The 22,263-nt window shown below is 38.8% G+C and overlaps 1 protein-coding gene across 3 annotated transcripts; it reads left to right on the forward strand.

Annotated features, from left to right (window-relative positions):
• The first annotated feature begins 692 nt into the window (after positions 1-692).
• Positions 693-16,221, forward strand: sms (spermine synthase). 3 transcript variants are annotated; one of them, XM_063011194.1, is made up of 12 exons: positions 693-707; positions 812-969; positions 3,593-3,713; positions 5,741-5,828; positions 6,034-6,098; positions 6,290-6,465; positions 6,694-6,848; positions 13,832-13,921; positions 14,192-14,306; positions 15,083-15,162; positions 15,238-15,353; positions 15,430-16,221. In XM_063011194.1, the coding sequence occupies exons 2-12, from the start codon at positions 924-926 to the stop codon at positions 15,458-15,460; spliced, it is 1,083 nt and encodes a 360-aa protein (XP_062867264.1). In that variant the 5' UTR covers positions 693-707; positions 812-923; the 3' UTR covers positions 15,461-16,221. The 3 variants fall into 3 exon arrangements, with proteins under 3 accessions (XP_062867264.1, XP_062867266.1, XP_062867265.1); XM_063011196.1 differs by lacking the exons at positions 693-707; positions 812-969 and adding an exon at positions 1,156-1,239; XM_063011195.1 differs by lacking the exons at positions 693-707; positions 812-969 and adding an exon at positions 1,337-1,438.
• The last annotated feature ends 6,042 nt before the right edge of the window (positions 16,222-22,263 follow it).

Here is a 22,263-nt window from a genome sequence, read left to right on the forward strand (position 1 = left end):
CTCGGGCCCCTTAGTTCCAGTGAAAGGAACTCTTAATGCTTCAGCATACCAAGAGATTTTGGACAATTTCATGCTCCCAACTTTGTGGGAACAGTTTGGAAATGACCCCTTCCAGTTCCAACATGACTCCGCACCAGTGCACAAAGCAAGGTCTATAAAGACATGGATGAGCGAGTTTGGTGTGGAAGAACTTGGCTGGCCTGCACAGAATCCTGACCTCAACCCGATAGAACACCTTTGGGATAAATTAGAGCGAAGACTGCGATCCAGGCCTTCTCGTCCAACATCAGTGTCTAAACTCACGAATGCGCTTCTGGAAGAATGGTCAAAAATTCCCATAAACACACTCCTAAACCTTGTGGAAAGCCTTCCCAGAAGAGTTGAAGCTGTTATAGCTGCAAAGGGTGGGCTGACATCATATTAAACACTATGGATTGAGAATGGGATGTCACTCAAGTTTATATGTGTGTGAATACTTTTGGCAATATGAAAGTCAATACATCTCCCATAATATTTTCCATATTTTTGCATTAGCTCTGTGTATAATTAGTAGTAAACGTGTGTAAATTGGAGCTCTGGAGAGCATGGTTGTGCAGCAACAGGTGCTAATAGTGACGCACAACTCCAGTAACCAGGGTTCCATCCTCCCTCAAAACATTCCACTCGTCCCGGTCCCACCGCGACCCCGATTAATGTCAGCAAAACTGGTGTGTTTGTAAAATACGCGACACAAGATGATATTTTGCACTACCTACCCCCATAGGTTTTACTTATGCATGATGTCCATCCCCGCCCCCTTTCTGTCCCGCAGTATACGGAGAGCTACCGTCCCCGCTGCACATTGCAGATACGCCTTCTGCTCGCTGTCACCCCCGCTACACCCGGCCGCCTTCTCCCGGCATGGCAGACGGCTTCGTCCCGACATGGCAGTGCGACATTACACCCTCGACTTCAAGCTCTTTGCACCAGGTACGCGGCTGTGCCAGCGGAGCTCTGTCGTTTTCTTTCTTATTATGCCCGGCTTTATTGTCTGGCTAACGGCTAACACACACTCGAGGTGAGTTGTCCATTCCACCTTAAACGGTGCCGCAGCCCTTTGCTGGCGCATGCGCCATCTACAGGCGCCAGCAAAGTGCTGCTGCACCGTTTAAGGTGGAACGGAACCATCGAAATAGCGAGTTCGAGTTTTGACACAAATTAGGGTTACAAATAACAGAATTTAGTTTGCTCTTTGTAGTAGTAAGAATGTCTTTTTTGCATTTACCCTGCCGTTAGCTTGACTTTCTGGGGTTACAGTGCGCGCTAATGTTATGCTAACCTTACTTTCATCTGACACGGGCACACATACACATACAAAGCAGGCTAGCACACTGCATACACGCCGTCGAAACATAAATGGCTTATTTATTAACTTACATTTTTGAGTTTGGCTATCAAAGTAAGCTTAGTGATTTGAGATATGTCCGGACAATATCTAAATCTTCATATATATATATATGTTTTAATTTATAATAGTACTATAAATAGTGCTAGGGTCAGGTTATGTGTATTAGCAACATTACGGTGTTCCATACAGTTGACCTTTATCGAGTTTTATAATAATGTGAGAAAGACTGTTTGTACTGGTTTTTATTAGATTTTTTTTCAATATAGAAATTTATTAATAGATTTTTTTATGTTTTGTTTATGCAGCATATAATGCATGTATATAACAGTATTCCGTACAATTGAACCTCACGAGCCAGCTTTGTATTAGTAAAATTAAACATGTCTTAACAAAATAAAATGCATTATTATTTTTGCTATAGTGTAAAAATAATGTCAAATAGTTTAAAATTCATCAGCTTGATCAAATTACAGTTAAACCATTTTAGAGATGCTTCAGATACACATACAATATAAGAACAAAAGTATGTAAACACCTAAATTTAAGCTTGTTGGACATCACATTTAAAACCATTGGCATTAATATGGAGTCTGTCTGTGGAAATTTGTGCCCAATATGTTATTTGTGAGGTCAGGTATACACCTGCTGTTCCAGATTTTTCTAAAGGTGTTTAGAATAGAATAGAATGCCTTTATTTGTCATATTACATATACAGATGTACAGTACAACGAAATTCTTCTTCGCGTATCCCAGCTTGTTTGAAAGCCATCGTACGGCGCCCCTGGAGCAGAGAGGGTTAAGGGCCTTGCTCAAGGGCCCAACAGTGGCTGCATGGTAGAGCTGGGATTTGAATGTTCAACCTTTCAGTTGGTAGCCCAAAGCTCTACCCACTAGGCTACCACTGCCCCAGTCTTGCTGGAACTGGAGAGTGTTTTCCCCAAACTGTTGCCACAAGGTTGAAAGCTTATAATTGATTTTATACACCTGTTAACAATGGGTCTGGCTGAAACACCTGAAGTACTTAAGTAATAATTAGGGGAGTCCATATACCTTTAGCTGATAAAGTGAATGCCTTTGTTTATTGTGGATTTTCTAAAAATATAACAAAATATACATAAAATAACTTGGATTATTAATCTGGTAGTAAAGAAATTTCTATAATGTCATTTGAGATGACAGGGGGCACCAATATTGTTTTTCCTATAATTTCTTTAATTCTTTCTTTAATTATTTTAGTTCTGCCATCTAGCATGTTTACCAAATATTCTACTACTACTAATAACAGTAATAAAAATAAAAAAACGTACATTATCCCGACCATTTCTAAAACAAAAAGTAAAACAATGTGTTGACTCTGGAATCTTTTGATCCAGTCAGATGTATTATGCATTGCACTTGACAGGTATACATTAAGATTTCTAAATTAATAATGCTATCAATCATTACATGAAGATTAAATAATAATGTCCATACACAGCTAAGGGAGCAGTTTTATTTCCTAGTTAATCCTAAGAGAGAAAGCTTTTTGAGTTAATTTTGCGTCAGCCTTATTTGCTTCTTATGCAAATGTGAGTATGACCCTTACAGGGTGTAGTCAGGGTGGAGTTGTGCAGCAAACTACCTTATCTTTTACCAGTGTTTTTCATAGGGTCATACAAATACAAACCTAAAAAAATAAAGTAGTAAAGTATAGGACAGAAAAAAAATGTTTGTAATGCACATCAGAGTTGTGTAGTGTGGATGCAGCACTGCTACAGGGTTTAGTTACGTCGGTTTTTGGTGTTTCAGTGGTTAAGATACTGGACTAGTAATAAAAACTAGTAAAAATTGCTTGGATTGAGTGCTTAAGATAAAAGCATCTGCTAAATGCTGTAATATGTAAATGTTTGTTTCTCTTTTCCATGCACTGTTACCCATCTTCCTATCCCCCAAAAACCCTTATAATGCCCTTTTGCGTCTAGTGTTTCCCAGTGACTCTGGGCCCACTGCAAATATGACCAGCAGGTAGTGAAGATAAAGAAATGAATACCCAATGTTTGTGTGTATGTAAGGTAATGATGAGGATTTAGCCTGTATTAGGTCCGACTGAAGGCTGATTTTCTTACCGGGGTCAGCAGCACTAATGCTCTCTCTAGAGAAATCTTAAGAGGTTGGAGAACAGAATAGCTGATTACTTTGTCTCCATCTGTTCATCTCTTGTTCCAGCTGACTGTTCTGCAACTGTGCGTGGCCTGCAGTCTATATTTCAAGAGCAGGAAATGACAGAGACTGTCCATGATACAGAGGGACATGGATACTTGGCCACTTTTATTGGCAAGAATGGCAGGTAGGTAGCATCAACATCATCAGGTAGCATGTGTAATGTCAAAGCTTAAAAAACCACCTATGTTACGTTTGAAAAAAAAAGCTGGAGAAACCCGACCAATGTGTCATTATTAAGCTATTATAGTATTATTCTAATGCCCAGCACTGCTACGATATCAAACTTTTAAGTTCAAATCTCAGCTGTACAATCGACCTTTGTTCTTGTGTGCTTCGGATCATCGTCCTGTCGCATAACCCAACTGCACTTAAGCTTTTAATCACAAACTGATGGGCAGACATTCTCCTTCAGGATTTTCTGATAGAGCAGAATTCATGGTTCCATCAGTTATGACAAGTTGTTCAGCTCCTGTGGAATTAAAGCAGCTCCAGAAGAAAGCAGCTTTAGCCTGCAGTACATTGTCAGACAGGTTACATGTAAGTGATGTTTACATTCAACAGATCTGGCAGTAAATTGTGCCCAGGTGTGGTTAGTGAAATTATACCCAGTTGTCACTGAATTTGGTTAACTGGTTGATAGTAGCTAAACAGCAGGGTTGATCAAATTTTTTTAAAATAAATGAAAGCATTATTTTAAAAAGCATTTTGTGATTATCTTTGAGCTAAAGCATGTAAGTGTGACATGAAAAATTAGAGTAAATTGGAAAGGGGGCAAAAACACTGTAAGTAATGTTGCAGAACAGCTATTGAACTTAGGAAGATGTATAAAGGCATTTTAAAATCTGCATGTTGGGTATATAAATAAACATATTTTATTTTACTGTTATTTGGCGTTTTTTACTGAAGGTAAATTGTAGAGATGCTTTAATAATGCTTTAAGTAATGTTACTGTCCTGGGCAGGTAAAAACCAAGTAAACAATTTATTATTCAACACAGACTTTAAAATGGTTAAAATAGGCACATTTTTGTATACATCTTGGCAGTGTATTTATCTAGAATATATTTTATCATGATTGGTAAATGTAACTGACCAGTTGTTTGATTTTTCATTTCATGGCCCTGTTTGAAATACTTTAAGCCATTCCACTAAGGCTTGCCACAATACTAAAACTAGTGACCAGAGATGGACATAGTACATCTATGCCTAAGGGCACACACTCCCCCACCCCCTATACTCCCTACTTAAAAACATTAGGTTATTTTTAGACCCTCTCTGCATTGACCATTGACTGGGTGATTAAGTGCATCCTCTGGACAACAATGGGTTGAGATTTAGTGGCTTTGTATATTCAGCTTTAGCTTGTGACTTGTTGTGAACACACATGACAATATGTTGTTTTAGACTGACATGAAGCTGGATATCGTCACTGTCTTGCAAGTGCTTAGTATGTCTATTGCCTAGCAGTAATGGTTATAGTGCTTTTTCTCAGGACCAGTAAAAGGCTTGAGTCAGCATCTGAAGGTAGCTGGCACAGTTACAGTGCCATCGATTAATGAGTGTGTTGTGTTTAGATGCAATGTTGGTGCAATATATCACTGTGTTCTCAGATTCAGTACGACCTACCTGTTCAACCTTGCTCAGTGGTTAAAGTACTGGACTTATAATCAGAAGGCAAGGCAAGTTTATTTGTGTAGCACCTTTCATACACAGTGGCAATAGCAAGTGCTTTACATAAGGACATAAGAATGTTACTGGTTCAAGCCCTGTCACAACCAAGTGGCCACTGTTGGACCCCTGAGCCAGGCTCTTAACCTTTAATTGCTTGCACTGTTGTAAGTCGCATTGCATAAAGGCATTTGTTTAATGCCATAGATGTTCATCTTTATGGTCTCCAGTAGGGACGGTGTTTTTACCAGTCTTTGGTATTTAGATGTTTACATTCTCATAGGCTTAGTATTTATATATCTAAATAATGTTTGTCAATATAACTATTTTTAACATTAACTCTTTGCCTGCTCATGGTATTCTTTGTTTGTGTTGGTAATTAACAATAAGGAAGATTGGCAGAGAAATGTTTTTTTACTATCTCTGTTGATCTCTCTTCCTATAATAAGCACATTTTTTCTTTTGTCTTTTTTTGCTCAAACAGGTTTGCCGTCCTGAGACTGCACTCTGATGGTCTGGTGACTTTCGACCTGCAGTGTCGTAAAGAGGACGATTTAGCTCAAGTGGACAATGTAAGTGACCAGTCCACACATTCCCATAACACACACTGATATCTCCAGCAGTTTAATATTAGTGCAGCACTGCATGCGGAGAGACACACACTGCCATCCGCAAACACAGCTGCCAATGATCAGTCACACACACATATACACTATATACATAGATACTCAAACACAGTTCTTAATGGGCTGTGGGTAATCTATTCTATCTTTGTAGCTACTGAATGCACTGGAAAATAAACTACGGACTCTCTTGCATGGAACTATCCAAAGGGTCAAAAGGTGAGAATTCCAGCGTTTGTACTTTTTTAAGGATTTGTCCCCATTAACTAACATTTCTAGCATGTTAGATTATGTGCTACTCAAGTGTCCCAATCTTTTCTTAAATGAATTTCATTAATTATGTGCTACTCAAGTGTCCCAATCTTTTCTTAAATGAATTTCATTAATTAGACAATCTATGTTGTTGTTAGGCTTCCTGCACTGAGCCGAGGGGCTGAAGTGGACCGCTACTGGCCTACAGCTGATGGCAGATTGGTTGAGTATGACATTGATGAAGTTGTGTATGAGAAAGATTCTGCTTATCAAAACATCAAAATCCTGCACTCACTTCAGTTTGGTAACATCCTCATTCTCAACGGAGACGTTAGTAAGTTTTGTTGTGTTTGTTTTTCATAAAACTCATCCTGTGTAAATGTTTGAATATTTTAACACTACCTCAACCCCACAGTTTTCCCATACACCTCGAAATGACCTCAGAGTCAATGTTCCTAAGCATTGTGTATATTGTGTATGATTCTGGTAACACTCTGCATTAACTTGGTTTTGATAGCAATGTGTACGTTTTTTAGCTGAACTGTTTCTTTGACTTTTTCAGATTTGGCAGAAAGCGATTTGCCATACACGCAGGCCATTATGGGCAGCGGCAGGGAGCATTATGCTGGGAAGGAGGTTCTGATCCTAGGTGGAGGAGATGGAGGGATTCTCTGTGAAGCAGTAAAGCTCAAACCAAAGATGATTACCATGTTGGAAATATCCTTCAATTCCATTTCCAATTTAATTCAACCATGCTTTATTTTTAGCTTTAGAGAAATTGATTAATTTTGCGCATCTTGCATTAATGGAGCATTTTAATTTGACCACCTCAACAATCCCTGTTAGTGGAGTTTAGTTTGTTTTTCTCTTTAGTTCACATGTGACCAAATACTACACAAATGCCAGTCTGTTAGGACCACCCCCAAAATGTGCACGGCAATGCCTATTTTAACAATTGTGCGTTTCACATTCCATGATATGGGCAGCGTAAAAACCTGAGTGACTTTAATAATGACTAAATTGTCATGGTCAGGTGACAGATATGGTCAGATCTTCGAAAACAAGAGGTGCTTACAGGCAGTTATGGTGGGTACCTGCTGACAGTGGTTTGTGGAGGGATAAGTCATGCTTTGTTGCTGGGCAGCCAAGAATATGGCATCTTATTTGAACGAACAGAAGAGCTACTGTGTCTCATTTGTGTTCTCAAATGTGTTCATTTTAGGGCTGAAACGATTCCTCGAGTAATTCGATTACTAAAAATGATCGATTCAAATTTTTCGCATCGAGGAATCGTTTATTCCATACACCGATACCTAGCTCACGGTGTTCCGCACGGACTTTCACTTTCACAACGCGTTTACGCTGTGTTCAGGTGACGCGAGGAAGCCCCAGGGCTGCGTCCCAAAACTCTCAATTAAACAGTACCTAACAGGACTTAATCCGGGTACTTTTCACCTGTTTGTACACACTCGTACTGTTCAGTATGTAGTAGCGATTTGAAACTGAGCCGAGATTTGATAGCGCGGACTGTAAAATGGAAAGAGAGAGAGAATATAGCGGGATGAGCAGAGAGGAACAGAGAAAACGACTGAAAGTTTGAGATCAGTTGCACAAATTAGAGGCAATGTTTATGTATTGTTGTTTATTATATATATATATATATATATACAGTGTATCACAAAAGTGAGTACACCCCTCACATTTCTGCAGATATTTAAGTATATCTTTTCATGGGACAACACTGACAAAATGACACTTTGACACAATGAAAAGTAGTCTGTGTGCAGCTTATATAACAGTGTAAATTTATTCTTCTCTCAAAATAACTCAATATACAGCCATTAATGTCTAAACCACCGGCAACAAAAGTGAGTACACCCCTAAGAGACTACACCCCTAAATGTCCAAATTGAGCACTGCTTGTCATTTTCCCTCCAAAATGTCATGTGATTTGTTAGTGTTACTAGGTCTCAGGTGTGCATAGGGAGCAGGTGTGTTCAATTTAGTAGTACAGCTCTCACACTCTCTCATACTGGTCACTGAAAGTTCCAACATGGCACCTCATGGCAAAGAACTCTCTGAGGATCTTAAAAGACGAATTGTTGCGCTACATGAAGATGGCCAAGGCTACAAGAAGATGCCAACACCCTGAAACTGAGCTGCAGCACAGTGGCCAAGATCATCCAGCGTTTTAAAAGAGCAGGGTCCACTCAGAACAGACCTCGCGTTTGTCGTCCAAAGAAGCTGAGTGCACGTGCTCAGCGTCACATCCAACTGCTGTCTTTGAAAGATAGGCGCAGGAGTGCTGTCAGCATTGCTGCAGAGATTGAAAAGGTGGGGGGTCAGCCTGTCAGTGCTCAGACCATACGCCGCACACTACATCAAATTGGTCTGCATGGCTGTCACCCCAGAAGGAAGCCTCTTCTGAAGTCTCTACACAAGAAAGCCCACAAACAGTTTGCTGAAGACATGTCAACAAAGGACATGGATTACTGGAACCATGTCCTCTGGTCTGATGAGACCAAGATTAATTTGTTTGGTTCAGATGGTCTCAAGCATGTGTGGCGGCAATCAGGTGAGGAGTACAAAGATAAGTGTGTCATGCCTACAGTCAAGCATGGTGGTGGGAATGCCATGGTCTGGGGCTGCATGAGTGCAGCAGGTGTTGGGGAGTTACATTTCATTGAGGGACACACGAACTCCAATATGTACTGGGAAATACTGAAGCAGAGCATGATCCCCTCCCTCCGGAAACTGGGTCGCAGGGCAGTGTTCCAGCATGATAATGACCCCAAACACACCTCTAAGACAACCACTGCTTTATTGAAGAGGCTGAGGGTAAAGGTGATGGACTGGCCAAGCATGTCTCCAGACCTAAACCCAATAGAACATCTTTGGGGCATCCTCAAGCGGAAGGTGGAGGAGCGCAAAGTCTCGAATATCCGCCAGCTCCGTGATGTCGTCATGGAGGAGTGGAAAAGCATTCCAGTGGCAACCTGTGAAGCTCTGGTAAACTCCATGCCCAGGAGAGTTAAGGCAGTTCTAAGAAATAATGGTGGCCACACAAAATATTGACACTTCAGGAACTTTCACTTAGGGGTGTACTCACTTTTGTTGCCGGTGGTTTAGACATTAATGGCTGTATATTGAGTTATTTTGAGGGAAGAATAAATTTACACTGTTATATAAGCTGCACACAGACTACTTTTCATTGTGTCAAAGTGTCATTTTGTCAGTGTTGTCCCATGAAAAGATATACTTAAATATCTGCAGAAATGTGAGGGGTGTACTCACTTTTGTGATACACTGTATATATATATATATATATATATATATATATATATATATATATATATATATATATATATATATATATATATATATATACAGTGTATCACAAAAGTGAGTACACCCCTCACATTTCTGCAAATATTTCATTATATCTTTTCATGGGACAACACTATAGACATGAAACTTGGATATAACTAAGAGTAGTCAGTGTACAGCTTGTATAGCAGTGTAGATTTACTGTCTTCTGAAAATAACTCAACACACAGCCATTAATGTCTAAATGGCTGGCAACATAAGTGAGTACACCCCACAGTGAACATGTCCAAATTGTGCACAAAGTGTCAATATTTTGTGTGACCACCATTATTATCCAGCACTGCCTTAACCCTCCTGGGCATGGAATTCACCAGAGCTGCACAGGTTGCTACTGGAATCCTCTTCCACTCCTCCATGATGACATCACGGAGCTGGTGGATGTTAGACACCTTGAACTCCTCCACCTTCCACTTGAGGATGCGCCACAGGTGCTCAATTGGGTTTAGTCCATCACCTTTACCTTCAGCTTCCTCAGCAAGGCAGTTGTCATCTTGGAGGTTGTGTTTGGGGTCGTTATCCTGTTGGAAAACTGCCATGAGGCCCAGTTTTCGAAGGGAGGGGATCATGCTCTGTTTCAGAATGTCACAGTACATGTTGGAATTCATGTTTCCCTCAATGAACTGCAGCTCCCCAGTGCCAGCAACACTCATGCAGCCCAAGACCATGATGCTACCACCACCATGCTTGACTGTAGGCAAGATACAGTTGTCTTGGTACTTCTCACCAGGGCGCCGCCACACATGCTGGACACCATCTGAGCCAAACAAGTTTATCTTGGTCTCGTCAGACCACAGGGCATTCCAGTAATCCATGTTCTTGGACTGCTTGTCTTCAGCAAACTGTTTGCTGGCTTTCTTGTGCGTCAGCTTCCTTCTGGGATGACGACCATGCAGACCGAGTTGATGCAGTGTACGGCGTATGGTCTGAGCACTGACAGGCTGACCTCCCACGTCTTCAACCTCTGCAGCAATGCTGGCAGCACTCATGTGTCTATTTTTTAAAGCCAACCTCTGGATATGACGCCGAACACGTGGACTCAACTTCTTTGGTCGACCCTGGCGAAGCCTGTTCCGAGTGGAACCTGTCCTGGAAAACCGCTGTATGACCTTGGCCACCATGCTGTAGCTCAGTTTCAGGGTGTTAGCAATCTTCTTATAGCCCAGGCCATCTTTGTGGAGAGCAACAATTCTATTTCTCACATCCTCAGAGAGTTCTTTGCCATGAGGTGCCATGTTGAATATCCAGTGGCCAGTTTGAGAGAATTGTACCCAAAACACCAAATTTAACAGCCCTGCTCCCCATTTACACCTGGGACCTTGACACATGACACCAGGGAGGGACAACGACACATATGGGGACAATTTGGACATGTTCACTGTGGGGTGTACTCACTTATGTTGCCAGCTATTTAGACATTAATGGCTGTGTGTTGAGTTATTTTCAGAAGACAGTAAATCTACACTGCTATACAAGCTGTACACTGACTACTCTAAGTTATATCCAAGTTTCATGTCTATAGTGTTGTCCCATGAAAAGATATAATGAAATATTTGCAGAAATGTGAGGGGTGTACTCACTTTTGTGATACACTGTATATATATATACAGTGTATCACAAAAGTGAGTACACCCCTCACATTTCTGCAGATATTTCAGTATATCTTTTCATGGGACAACACTGACAAAATGACACTTTGACACAATGAAAAGTAGTCTGTGTGCAGCTTATATAACAGTGTAAATTTTTTCTTCCCTCAAAATAACTCAATATACAGCCATTAATGTCTAAACCACCGGCAACAAAAGTGAGTACACCCCTTAGTGAAAGTTCCTGAAGTGTCAATATTTTGTGTGGCCACCATTATTTCCCAGAACTGCCTTAACTCTCCTGGGCATGGAGTTTACCAGAGCTTCACAGGTTGCCACTGGAATGCTTTTCCACTCCTCCATGACGACATCACGGAGCTGGTGGATATTCGAGACTTTGCGCTCCTCCACCTTCCGCTTGAGGATGCCCCAAAGATGTTCTATTGGGTTTAGGTCTGGAGACATGCTTGGCCAGTCCATCACCTTTACCCTCAGCCTCTTCAATAAAGCAGTGGTCGTCTTAGAGGTGTGTTTGGGGTCATTATCATGCTGGAACACTGCCCTGCGACCCAGTTTCCGGAGGGAGGGGATCATGCTCTGCTTCAGTATTTCACAGTACATATTGGAGTTCATGTGTCCCTCAATGAAATGTAACTCCCCAACACCTGCTGCACTCATGCAGCCCCAGACCATGGCATTCCCACCACCATGCTTGACTGTAGGCATGACACACTTATCTTTGTACTCCTCACCTGATTGCCGCCACACATGCTTGAGACCATCTGAACCAAACAAATTAATCTTGGTCTCATCAGACCATAGGACATGGTTCCAGTAATCCATGTCCTTTGTTGACATGTCTTCAGCAAACTGTTTGCGGGCTTTCTTGTGTAGAGATTTCAGAAGAGGCTTCCTTCTGTGGTGACAGCCATGCAGACCAATTTGATGTAGTGTGCGGCGTATGGTCTGAGCACTGACAGGCTGACCCCCCACCTTTTCAATCTCTGCAGCAATGCTGACAGCACTCCTGCACCTATCTTTCAAAGACAGCAGTTGGATGTGACGCTGAGCACGTGCACTCGGCTTCTTTGGACGACCAACGCGAGGTCTGTTCTGAGTGGACCCTGCTCTTTTAAAACGCTGGATGATCTTGGCCACTGTGCTGCAGCTCAGTTTCAGGGTGTTGGCAATCTTCTTGTAGCCTTGGCCATCTTCATGTAGCGCAACAATTCGTCTTTTAAGATCCTCAGAGAGTTCTTTGCCATGAGGTGCCATGTTGGAACTTTCAGTGACCAGTATGAGAGAGTGTGAGAGCTGTACTACTAAATTGAACACAACTGCTCCCTATGCACACCTGAGACCTAGTAACACTAACAAATCACATGACATTTTGGAGGGAAAATGACAAGCAGTGCTCAATTTGGACATTTAGGGGTGTAGTCTCTTAGGGGTGTACTCACTTTTGTTGCCGGTGGTTTAGACATTAATGGCTGTATATTGAGTTATTTTGAGGGAAGAATAAATTTACACTGTTATATAAGCTGCACACAGACTACTTTTCATTGTGTCAAAGTGTCATTTTGTCAGTGTTGTCCCATGAAAAGATATACTTAAATATCTGCAGAAATGTGAGGGGTGTACTCACTTTTGTGATACACTGTATATATATATATATATATATATATATATATATATATATATATATATATATATATATAGTATATATATATATACAGTCCCCTCCAAAAGTATTGGAACAGTGAGGCCAATCCCTTCATTTTTGCTGTAGACTGAAAACATTTGGGTTTGACATTAAAAGATGATTATGAGACAAAAGTTCAACATTTCAGCTTTTATTTCCAGGTATTTACATCTGGATCTGATACACAGTTCAGAAGATAGCACCTTTTGTCTGAACCCACCCATTTTTCTTGTGAGCAAAAGTATTGGAACAGGTGACTGTCAGGTGTGTTTTGTTGCCCAGGTGTGTCCTGTTACACTGATTATTTAAACAATAAATAGCTCTGATTGTCTACGCTCACAAGAAAAATGGGTGGGTTTCGACAAAAGGTGCTATCTTCTGAACTGTGTATCAGATCCAGATGTAAATCTGGAAACCCAAATGTTTTCATAATACATAATAAACCCTTTAAACTGTCCTGTATGCAAATAATAAAAATATATAGTTTGTTTCAAGAGACATGTCGTATTTAATCTTACGTATTATGTATTTATTTTTGCTCTTTATTAAAGCAAAAGTATTTCTTATCCGATTACTCGATTAATCGCTGGAATAATCAATAGAATACTCGATTACAAAAATAATCGATAGTTGCAGCCCTAGTTCATTTTGATACTGGTGATGAAGTGAATGTGTCACGACACACATTGTCGATCCTGTTTTTGTATAGGGCTGTGTAGTTAGAGGCCAGTTTAAGTGCTCATCCGTACTCTTGTATAACATAGAAAGCACCTACCTAGGTATCCTAATTGGACAGAAGAAGTGGCACCAGAATGCACTGCTATGTTTAAGGGGGCAATCATGTCAATGCAGACACCCAATTGGTCTAGTGTACTTTACTGCTGTGCCACCTGATCACCCTATAGTAAATACAGTACAATGAGACAAATAACAAATATATTCTACTTATTTCATTGAATGATAAATCGATGTAAAGTGCATTGAACAGATGCAGTGTGGTTCATTTCCTTAATGACTTTGTGCACATCGATCAGCTGGTGATTGACGGATGTCGGAAACACATGAGGAAGACGTGTGGAAACGTCTTGGATAACTTAAAGGGTGACTGTTATGAAGTAAGCAAACAGCACAGATTTGTGGTTTTACTTATTTTACAAGAATTAAGAAGTTAAACAGGATGTGTGGCAAGTAACAAGTGATGTGGACAGAAGCTGAATAGAAGCTGCTTGGCTTTGCTAATGAGAGAGCTTGTAATTGGTTGGTGGAAGCTGATCGCGTTGCTTCAAGACTAACTGTCTATATGTGTTGATTAGCTAACATTTATTGAGAAAAAGTTCAACGTTTTATTACCACTTTGCATCTTTTTTTCTTGTTCTTGTTTTCAGGTGCTTGTGCAGGACTGTGTTCCAGTTCTGAAGAAGTTTGTAGAAGAGGGAAGGATGTTTGATTTTGTCATTAACGACCTAACAGCAGTCCCGATTTCTACAGCACCAGAGGAGGGTATGAATTTATGTCCATGAGTGTTTTAGTTGTCTTCTGTCTTCTGTCAAGGCACTGAGAAGTGTTAAAAAAAATCTTGTCATCGAACATGACAGTCATCCTTTGTCTTTTTTATTCTATTTATACATTTTCCCTTTTTCTTACAATCTGCTGTATCCAATTACCCAGATATATCACTTGTCACTCTCTATTCGACACAACCAATCATGTCTTTGATCATGTACAGAGAGTTATGTTGTGCCCTCCATGAATCACCCATACCTTGTGTTGACACATTGACCAGTGGCTGCAGTGAACAAGGAATCTAATCAGCAACCCTCCCTCAAGCATGGTTAATCAGGTTCAATAGCTTAAGCTCTCAGCGGCTAGCACATTAGTAGTGCACAATTTGAGTGTTTGATTTAGTACCTTGTTATAAATCTAGGTATGACATACTCAGGTAGTGCACCATTTAGGCCCAGCTATGTTTTTTCATTTACTAAAGCAAAATTTAATTATTGAAATAAATTAAAACATTTACACGCTGCAAAGTGACTTTCTTTAAAAGTTTAATTCCATTTTGGACACACTTGTTTTGTACATGCGTCATTACCCTCTGCTGTTCATGGAAAATGTCAGTACACATAGTACTTGTTCTCTAATACTTAAAAAAATTAGAAAGGTAAGAACATCAGATATGTCTTGTGTATATTTATAAATATGTAAATTATGTAAATGTGTCTTATGTAACTTATGCTTAAACTGCTCATTAAATAATTTTTTCATTATATTTGCAGAGTCAACATGGGAGTTCCTGAGGCTTATTCTTGACCTGTCAATCAATGTTTTACGTCCTACTGGGAAGTACTTCACTCAGGTAAAGGGTTTTTCAGAAGCCAGCTTAAACATGTGTGTGTACCCTGGTCTTATATAATGTTTTTTCTTTCTGCAGGGGAATTGTGTGAATCTGACTGAGGCACTTACTGAGTATGAGGAGCTGCTGGGAAGGCTTTCATGCAAGGTGGACTTCTCCAAAGAAGTGGTGTGTGTTCCCTCCTACATGGAGCTGTATCCTTTACATAAGTCCAGTATCATGTCTTGTGTTCGACATCTGTTAAAGCTTTTCCTTAACATGTGGATACAGGTGGGTATTTTATACTGTCTGGAAGAAGTAGCGACTCTCCCCTTTTTGAGCCCTTCGTCCAGCATGTGAAGTTTCACCCTCTGATGCACTGTGGGGAGACTTGCACACATCTCTCCATGCACATTTTCCCTCCATGCCCAAATCCCTTTCTTTTGTAGAATTAGTTTTTATTTTGTGTTTGAAATGCAATGAAGATTGTATTTGTGTTGCTTGTTTGTGTGGTTGTTCTGTTTGAACTGTAGATGGCGCTCTGGTTCAGTGATTGAAGCTGATTTGGTTTACTTTCTGACTTCAGTGAAGAGCAGCCAACTGAACAGCTCTGTAGGTTCTGATTTTAGTATAAATTATGAGTTTTACTGTGGCTCTGCTGATGTTCGGGTGTTTTAATTTTTGGGCTCTCAGTGATTTTTATTACTGTGGACTGAGTGTGATTAGACCCACAGGAAGTTTGATTGCATTGCATTCTGGGATGCTAAGAGTGCACCGAGATCTCAAAAATGTTTTAAAAGGGAAAAGGGTTCTGCTGTGGCATAGTTCATGCGTTTTCTTTTGCTGAACTGTGAATGTTTTTTTTTTTAATGATGAGCGCCTTTAGGACGCATGTGCTTGAAGGAAAGAGTTTTGCTGAATGTAGTTCACACGCATTTACATCCATGATCCATACTGAGGTGCTTCATTGACGTTATTTATTTAATTTTGTTGCATCAAATCCACACAGTCGTCCTGCCCTGAAAATACTTTCTGATCCTCGAAATGCTATTAAACAGCTATTAAAGCAAACTGGAGAGAAAACGTTCTGGTCTCAGATTCTTATTTTTTTTTTAAATATATTTGTATGTGCAAAACATGTTTTAGAAGGGTTTATATGTGTTACCTGTTTATCTTTTTATTACATTTTACAGGGTGAAACCAAAAGAGACCCACAGGCTTTCTAAAACATGCCCGCTTAACAACAACGGATTAAAAACAAACCTTATTTCTGTGAAAGTTGAGACATGTTTCTAAAAACCAACTTCATTGTAATTTGTTTAAAACCCTAGATGAGATCTAGAACTAACTCAACATAGTTTCCAGACTCAATATCTAGAACTATTTGTAGAGATTTTTTGGGTTTCTGTGGTCGAGTAGCCACACAGGATATCATGCACAAGGCCATGTGTTAGTTGAAGTGACATAAATCACTACCATTAACCTTTTGAGCAAAGGAAATCAATTCTGCATTGTGATGAATTATGCTTCAGCATGTGGCGGTCTGATTGACCATTTTGGGTTAGGCACATTTTGGATTTCTAAGAAATGTCACATGTTTGAAAGATGTTGGCTGTTGTAGTACGTACAATGGTAGCATACTGGACTAGTAAACAGAAGGTAACTGGTTCAAGCCCCACCACGAACGAATTATCTCTTTTGAAACCTTAAGCTAGTCTCTTAACCTTCAATTCTTTGGTTCGGTCACAATTTTAAGTCCCTCCAATGCATTAAAACATTTTTAAGGGACATTCATATTATGGCAAAGATTTTGAGGATTTCTGCAATTCTTCTCCTGTGACCAAATGACTGAAAAAGGTCTCATATATGCGTTTATTGACGAATTAAAATGACTGAAAACGTCTCATATATACGTTTATTGACGACTTAAAATGACTGAAAAACGTCTCATATATATACGTTTATTCCGAGCTAACAGGGAACGTTCCCAGTTCTAATGTTACGAGCAAACGTTCTCACAATAACGTTAATAGAACGTTTTATAAACGTGTCACGTGACCTTGATAAATATACTGTTCGATGTGTAATGTTATATGAACGTTTTTTGAACTTTTTTTAAAACAAAATTTTAAAGGTAAGGTATGTGTGTGATATTCTTTAGACGCATATTAGGAAAAATTATATATATATAAGTGGTCATTGTAGAAAGTCGAAAACAACCCAGGTATCAGCATGAAATGTTTTCTAATGAGTAACTTGGGACGTTAGCTAAACGTTAACATTAACCTTCTCACTGTGCATTTTAAATACTTAGTTATACTTGTTAAGACTGGTGCAATTGCTTAGTTTATAGTGCTGTTATTGTGCTGAACTGCACTATAATAAACTCATGACTTTTAATGATTTTAGGTTTACAGATAATATTACTTAGAAATGAACATAGAGAAGTTTGTAAATGCTTTTAACATCTCTTACGAGACAATTCACCTTTGATGACATATTTATACACATATCTGTACACATGAATTAAATGTGGACGTTAACCTGCATGTTACACTTAAAATACTGGAGGTCCAAAATTTTCTTTCAAATAATAGGTTATATGTGTGCTTTAAACCACCTAAGCCCACCAACAACCCAGGTAAAACCCTGCATTTGTGCCATTGTGTTCAGTTATTGTAGCATTCTGTTAACTACAGATTTAAAATATGAAATTAAAAACAGGTTTTTTTATTCCAGGAAAATGACCACATGTCAAGGAGGGCTGCTGAGGTAGAGAGAGTCTCAGTGTATTTGCCTTCATTCACATCAGCACAAAAGGATTGGTCGCCCATATTCAAGTTTATAATAGTGGCAACAAGTTTGACATTTAGTACACTGCTCCACAACCAGATTCACAGAACGTCATTGTTTTTGTAGCCCATATCCTAAATCAATTGAAGTAAGTGCTAGTTGACTTTTTTATTAAAATAGGTTGTGTTGAAAATATATTGTGGAACAACTCGCTTTTTTCAGTTCTGGTGCTGACAATATCTATTCATTCATCCGCCTTTGTGCTCACTCGCCCACCTCTGTATGCTTAAAGCCCTGACTGTTATCAAATTTTGCTGGGTGTGTTCACCTGAGCTACTTTGCAAAATAGATGTACTGCAGCATAAAATAAAGAAGTTAAAGAGAGAGAACATCTGTCTGAGACAGTGCATTAGTGAAGGTAAGTCATGTTTTTCAGCAATAAATATTTTGTGCACCATAAAAATTAATGCTGAGATCACAAAATACTATATATATATATATATATATATATATATATATATATATATATATATATATATATATATATATATATATATATATATATATATAAACAGATTATCTTTAAAAATAACATTATCTTTGAAAATAACGATACTCTGTCCCTTTAACTCCTGCTTAGGCTCAATGTTGTGACCATAAAAGTATTTCTTTTCTTTTTAAAGATCTTTTTTCAGTTGCTGCTACTATTTAAAAAAAAAAAAAAACATTTATAGAGTTTAATACCATATTGCAGCCAAGAGAGTTGTACCAAGAGACTGTAAGAAAAGTGCTCTTCCCAAGTGAAAGATTTAATCTGACCAGTCAAACCAGCTGCTGACTCACAATCAGAGCCATAACAGGTAAGTTTATAGTGCCTCACATTAGAATGTTTAAGCAATATGGCACAAGTGAGAGTGATGCATTCTTAATAATATGGGTGAGCAAGAACAACATCTGGTTATTTGGGCTGTACTCTGCTAGATGTGAACATTTAAATGGAACAGTACTTGGGCTGCGAATGATGACGTTTCTCAAGTCCATAAGATTGAGGACGCAACTAATAGCTGATCTGTTGCTGCACAGTTTGTGTTATTCATTCTCTAGTCCATCATCAGTGCAAAAACTGATTTTTATTCATTACATAATAAAAACAGATTTTTATTCATAACTTCAATAGCATTTAAAGTTTTCAGCATATTAATAACTTTAATAGCTTTAAAAATTAATAGCACATTGCGCCAAAACAAGTTGTATTTTATCAAGTGTAACTTATACTTTTTTATACTTTCTTATACTGACACTTTTCCCTTTTATTACATAATAAAAAATAGATTTTTATTCATAACTTTAATAGCATTTAAAGTATTCAGCATATTAATATCTTTAATAGCTTTTAAAATATTCAACAAATTGCTCCAAAACAAGTTGTATTTTATCAAGTGTAACCCACATTACATACTACAACTCTTATACTGACACTTTAACCCTTCATTACATCATAAAAAACATTTTTATTCATAACTTCAATAGCATTTAAAGTATTCAGCATATTAATATCTTTAATAGCTTTTAAAATATTCAACAAATTGCTCCAAAACAAGTTGTATTTTATCAAGTGTAACCCACATTACATACTACAACTCTTATACTGACACTTTTACCCTTTATTACATAATAAAAAACAGATTTCTATTCATAAATTTTATAGCGTTTAAAGTATTCAGCATATTAATAACTTCAATATCTTTTAAAATATTCATCAAATTGCTCCAAAACAAGTTGTATTTTATCAAGTGTAACCCACATTACATACAACAACTCTTATACTGACACTTTTACTCTGTGGACTATTGAGGTGTCTGGAAGGTTCATATAAAATAATTTGGTCAGATATCTCTTTTTAATATTCCTTTTAAAACAATCTCATATATAGGTTATTGTGTAGAAGTGTTTCCCACACTTCTGGGATGCCTCTCATGAGACCTCTACATTCCATAAGGAGGCCGGGGTGTATTCGGTTGCAATCCCACATCTGGGATCCATTTTAAATGCATACATTTCTGTTATTCTATAGAAAATATATTAATCACACAGAGGCCCTAACTGTCAGTAGGACTGTGGGAACCTCTACTGAGTTTTAAGAAAATGACACACCCAATACATTCCATATGTTTTTTGTATGGATATTCAAGTATTTAAGGAGAAGCAAATTTCATTGGAGTCAGAGAGCAGCAGATCCGAACACAAGCTCTCTCCGGACAAAGCCAGGCTGTCCGAGCGACACTGCTATTATTCTGTAATAAACTTCTTAATTGCAAATAAACTGTGTCAACGGAGTCGTCATTTCACAATCGGCACCTCATCGTTAAGACAAAGACACCTCAGATGGCGACGAGGATGGGATGCTGATGTAGCTGCTACACTGTCAGAACGACATCAGGTGAGCGTTCTATTTTTTATGATGATAGGGCGTGAGCCTGTGTGTTGTAATCTGTGGTGTTTGGCTGCACTGCAACGTTCTTGTGTGTGCTGTGAGGTGTGGACGGTGGAATGATGCTCCGTCCAAATTCAAGGTTTATTGTGATATGGACATCACAATAGGGGGGTAAAGTGAAAATAGAGACAATATGGGATGGAAAAGGAAAAAGTTTAAGTAGGGAAAAAAAAGTTGAAGTATGTGGAATAGCCTTGATTATTAACGAGTAAGAGTGTTAATTAGCGCCATGCGAGTGACTTAGTATAGGCCTATTAACTTTGTTGACTGTAAGACATGAGCAATTATCCTCTCTCGTTAGCAATTAATAAGGTGCTAATTAATTAAAGTTAAGGATTAAGAGAAATTTAAGGTTAAAAGGAAACAGAAAAGAATAGAGAATACAAAGGTAAATAAGAGGAAAGTGAAGTGTTTTAAGGAAAAAGAGAAGAGTTAAAAAGAATTAAGAAGATTAAATGAGAGTAAAGGAAGAAGCATGCATTAAGGAAAATATGAATTAGTCGACTTTGCAGCATTAAATGTTTTTAGGAATGTATGTGAGAGCTCTAAGTGTGTGTGTGTGTATGTCAGATGGAAGAGCAGGAAAAAGTGAGTGCATAAGGGCGTTAAGTCTATGTGTGTGTGCTCTATGTAATGTATATTTGTGTGTGTTAGGATTGAGTTTGTGTGTCTAAGACTATGTGTGTGCGTGCAAAGAGCTGGGCTCTTTGGATTCTGTGTGTGTGTTTGTGTTTGTTTGAGAGGCAGAGCTTTAGGTTGGGGTGTGTGTGTGCAGGAGAGAGCTCCCATGAGAGAAGCCCCTTTGCATGAGAGAGATACAGAAGTATGTGTGCATATGTGTAATGTGTGGCGCCTGTCTTAATTGTCAGTGGGTGATTATTGTAATAGATTGCTGTAGTGGTCAATAGGATATTTAGTTAGAAATAAAATGAGCCCTTGAAGAAGACTTTTGTTTGATTTTTATTGAGTAATAATTAATAAGTAAAGATAATAAGCTTCTTCAAGAGGACAGCTTAATGCTAATTAAGTAATTAATGATAATTAATGAGCTTTCTTTGGGAGGTTAATTAATTAAAAATTTATGAGCCTCAGAAATGATGAGGACATTTGAAATGTAAGCAATAAACTCCCAAGAAAGATTTTTAAAGAATGGATATAGTATTAAGGTGAGAAGTATAGTGTGAATCATGGCTTAGTGTTTAGATGAAGTGCTGACAGCTAAGTTGCATTGAATTCTTATAAGTAACAAAGTCCTGTTTTTTGCTCCCTGATCCCTTTGTGTGTGTGTGTGAGAGGGGGAGAAAAAGTGGGGGCTGCCCAGACTTAGAGAGCTGTGTAAGGTGACGTCAGAGGTGCTGCTTCTATGTGCGTATGGGAGAGAGAGACAGTATCCCACGTTTAGGGGGAGTTTTTGGCCTAGGGAGTAAGGAAATCAAATGGTATGGAGACCTGTCAATCATAGTGATTGGAGGGTGTCGTCTAGTGTGAGGTTGAGTGTAATGTGAGTAATGACGGAAACCAGATGATGCGAAGTGTGGTAAGGGCAGGCTTTAAAAAAAAAAAGGAGAAAAAAAGACCCCTAAGCCCACTTTTATGAAGAATTAGGATAAGTAAACCAATAAATTGTAAAGTTATGTGTGAGTGTGTGTAATATGCCATGAATCTATGTGATTTTTGCTGCTGCTGGCTGTGGTGTGGTTTTAAGATAAAGTATGTTTGAAGTTGAGTTTTTGACACCACAGACATTGGAGAGCCAGCCTCAGGAGGTTTGAAGGATGAGGAGCAGATAGCAAATAGTTAAGATAGCAGAAGAATAGAATGCATGTAATTCAGATTTG

The sequence above is a fragment of the Trichomycterus rosablanca genome, chromosome 16 (genome assembly GCF_030014385.1).
Source record: "Trichomycterus rosablanca isolate fTriRos1 chromosome 16, fTriRos1.hap1, whole genome shotgun sequence".
Lineage (NCBI taxonomy): Eukaryota > Metazoa > Chordata > Actinopteri > Siluriformes > Trichomycteridae > Trichomycterus > Trichomycterus rosablanca.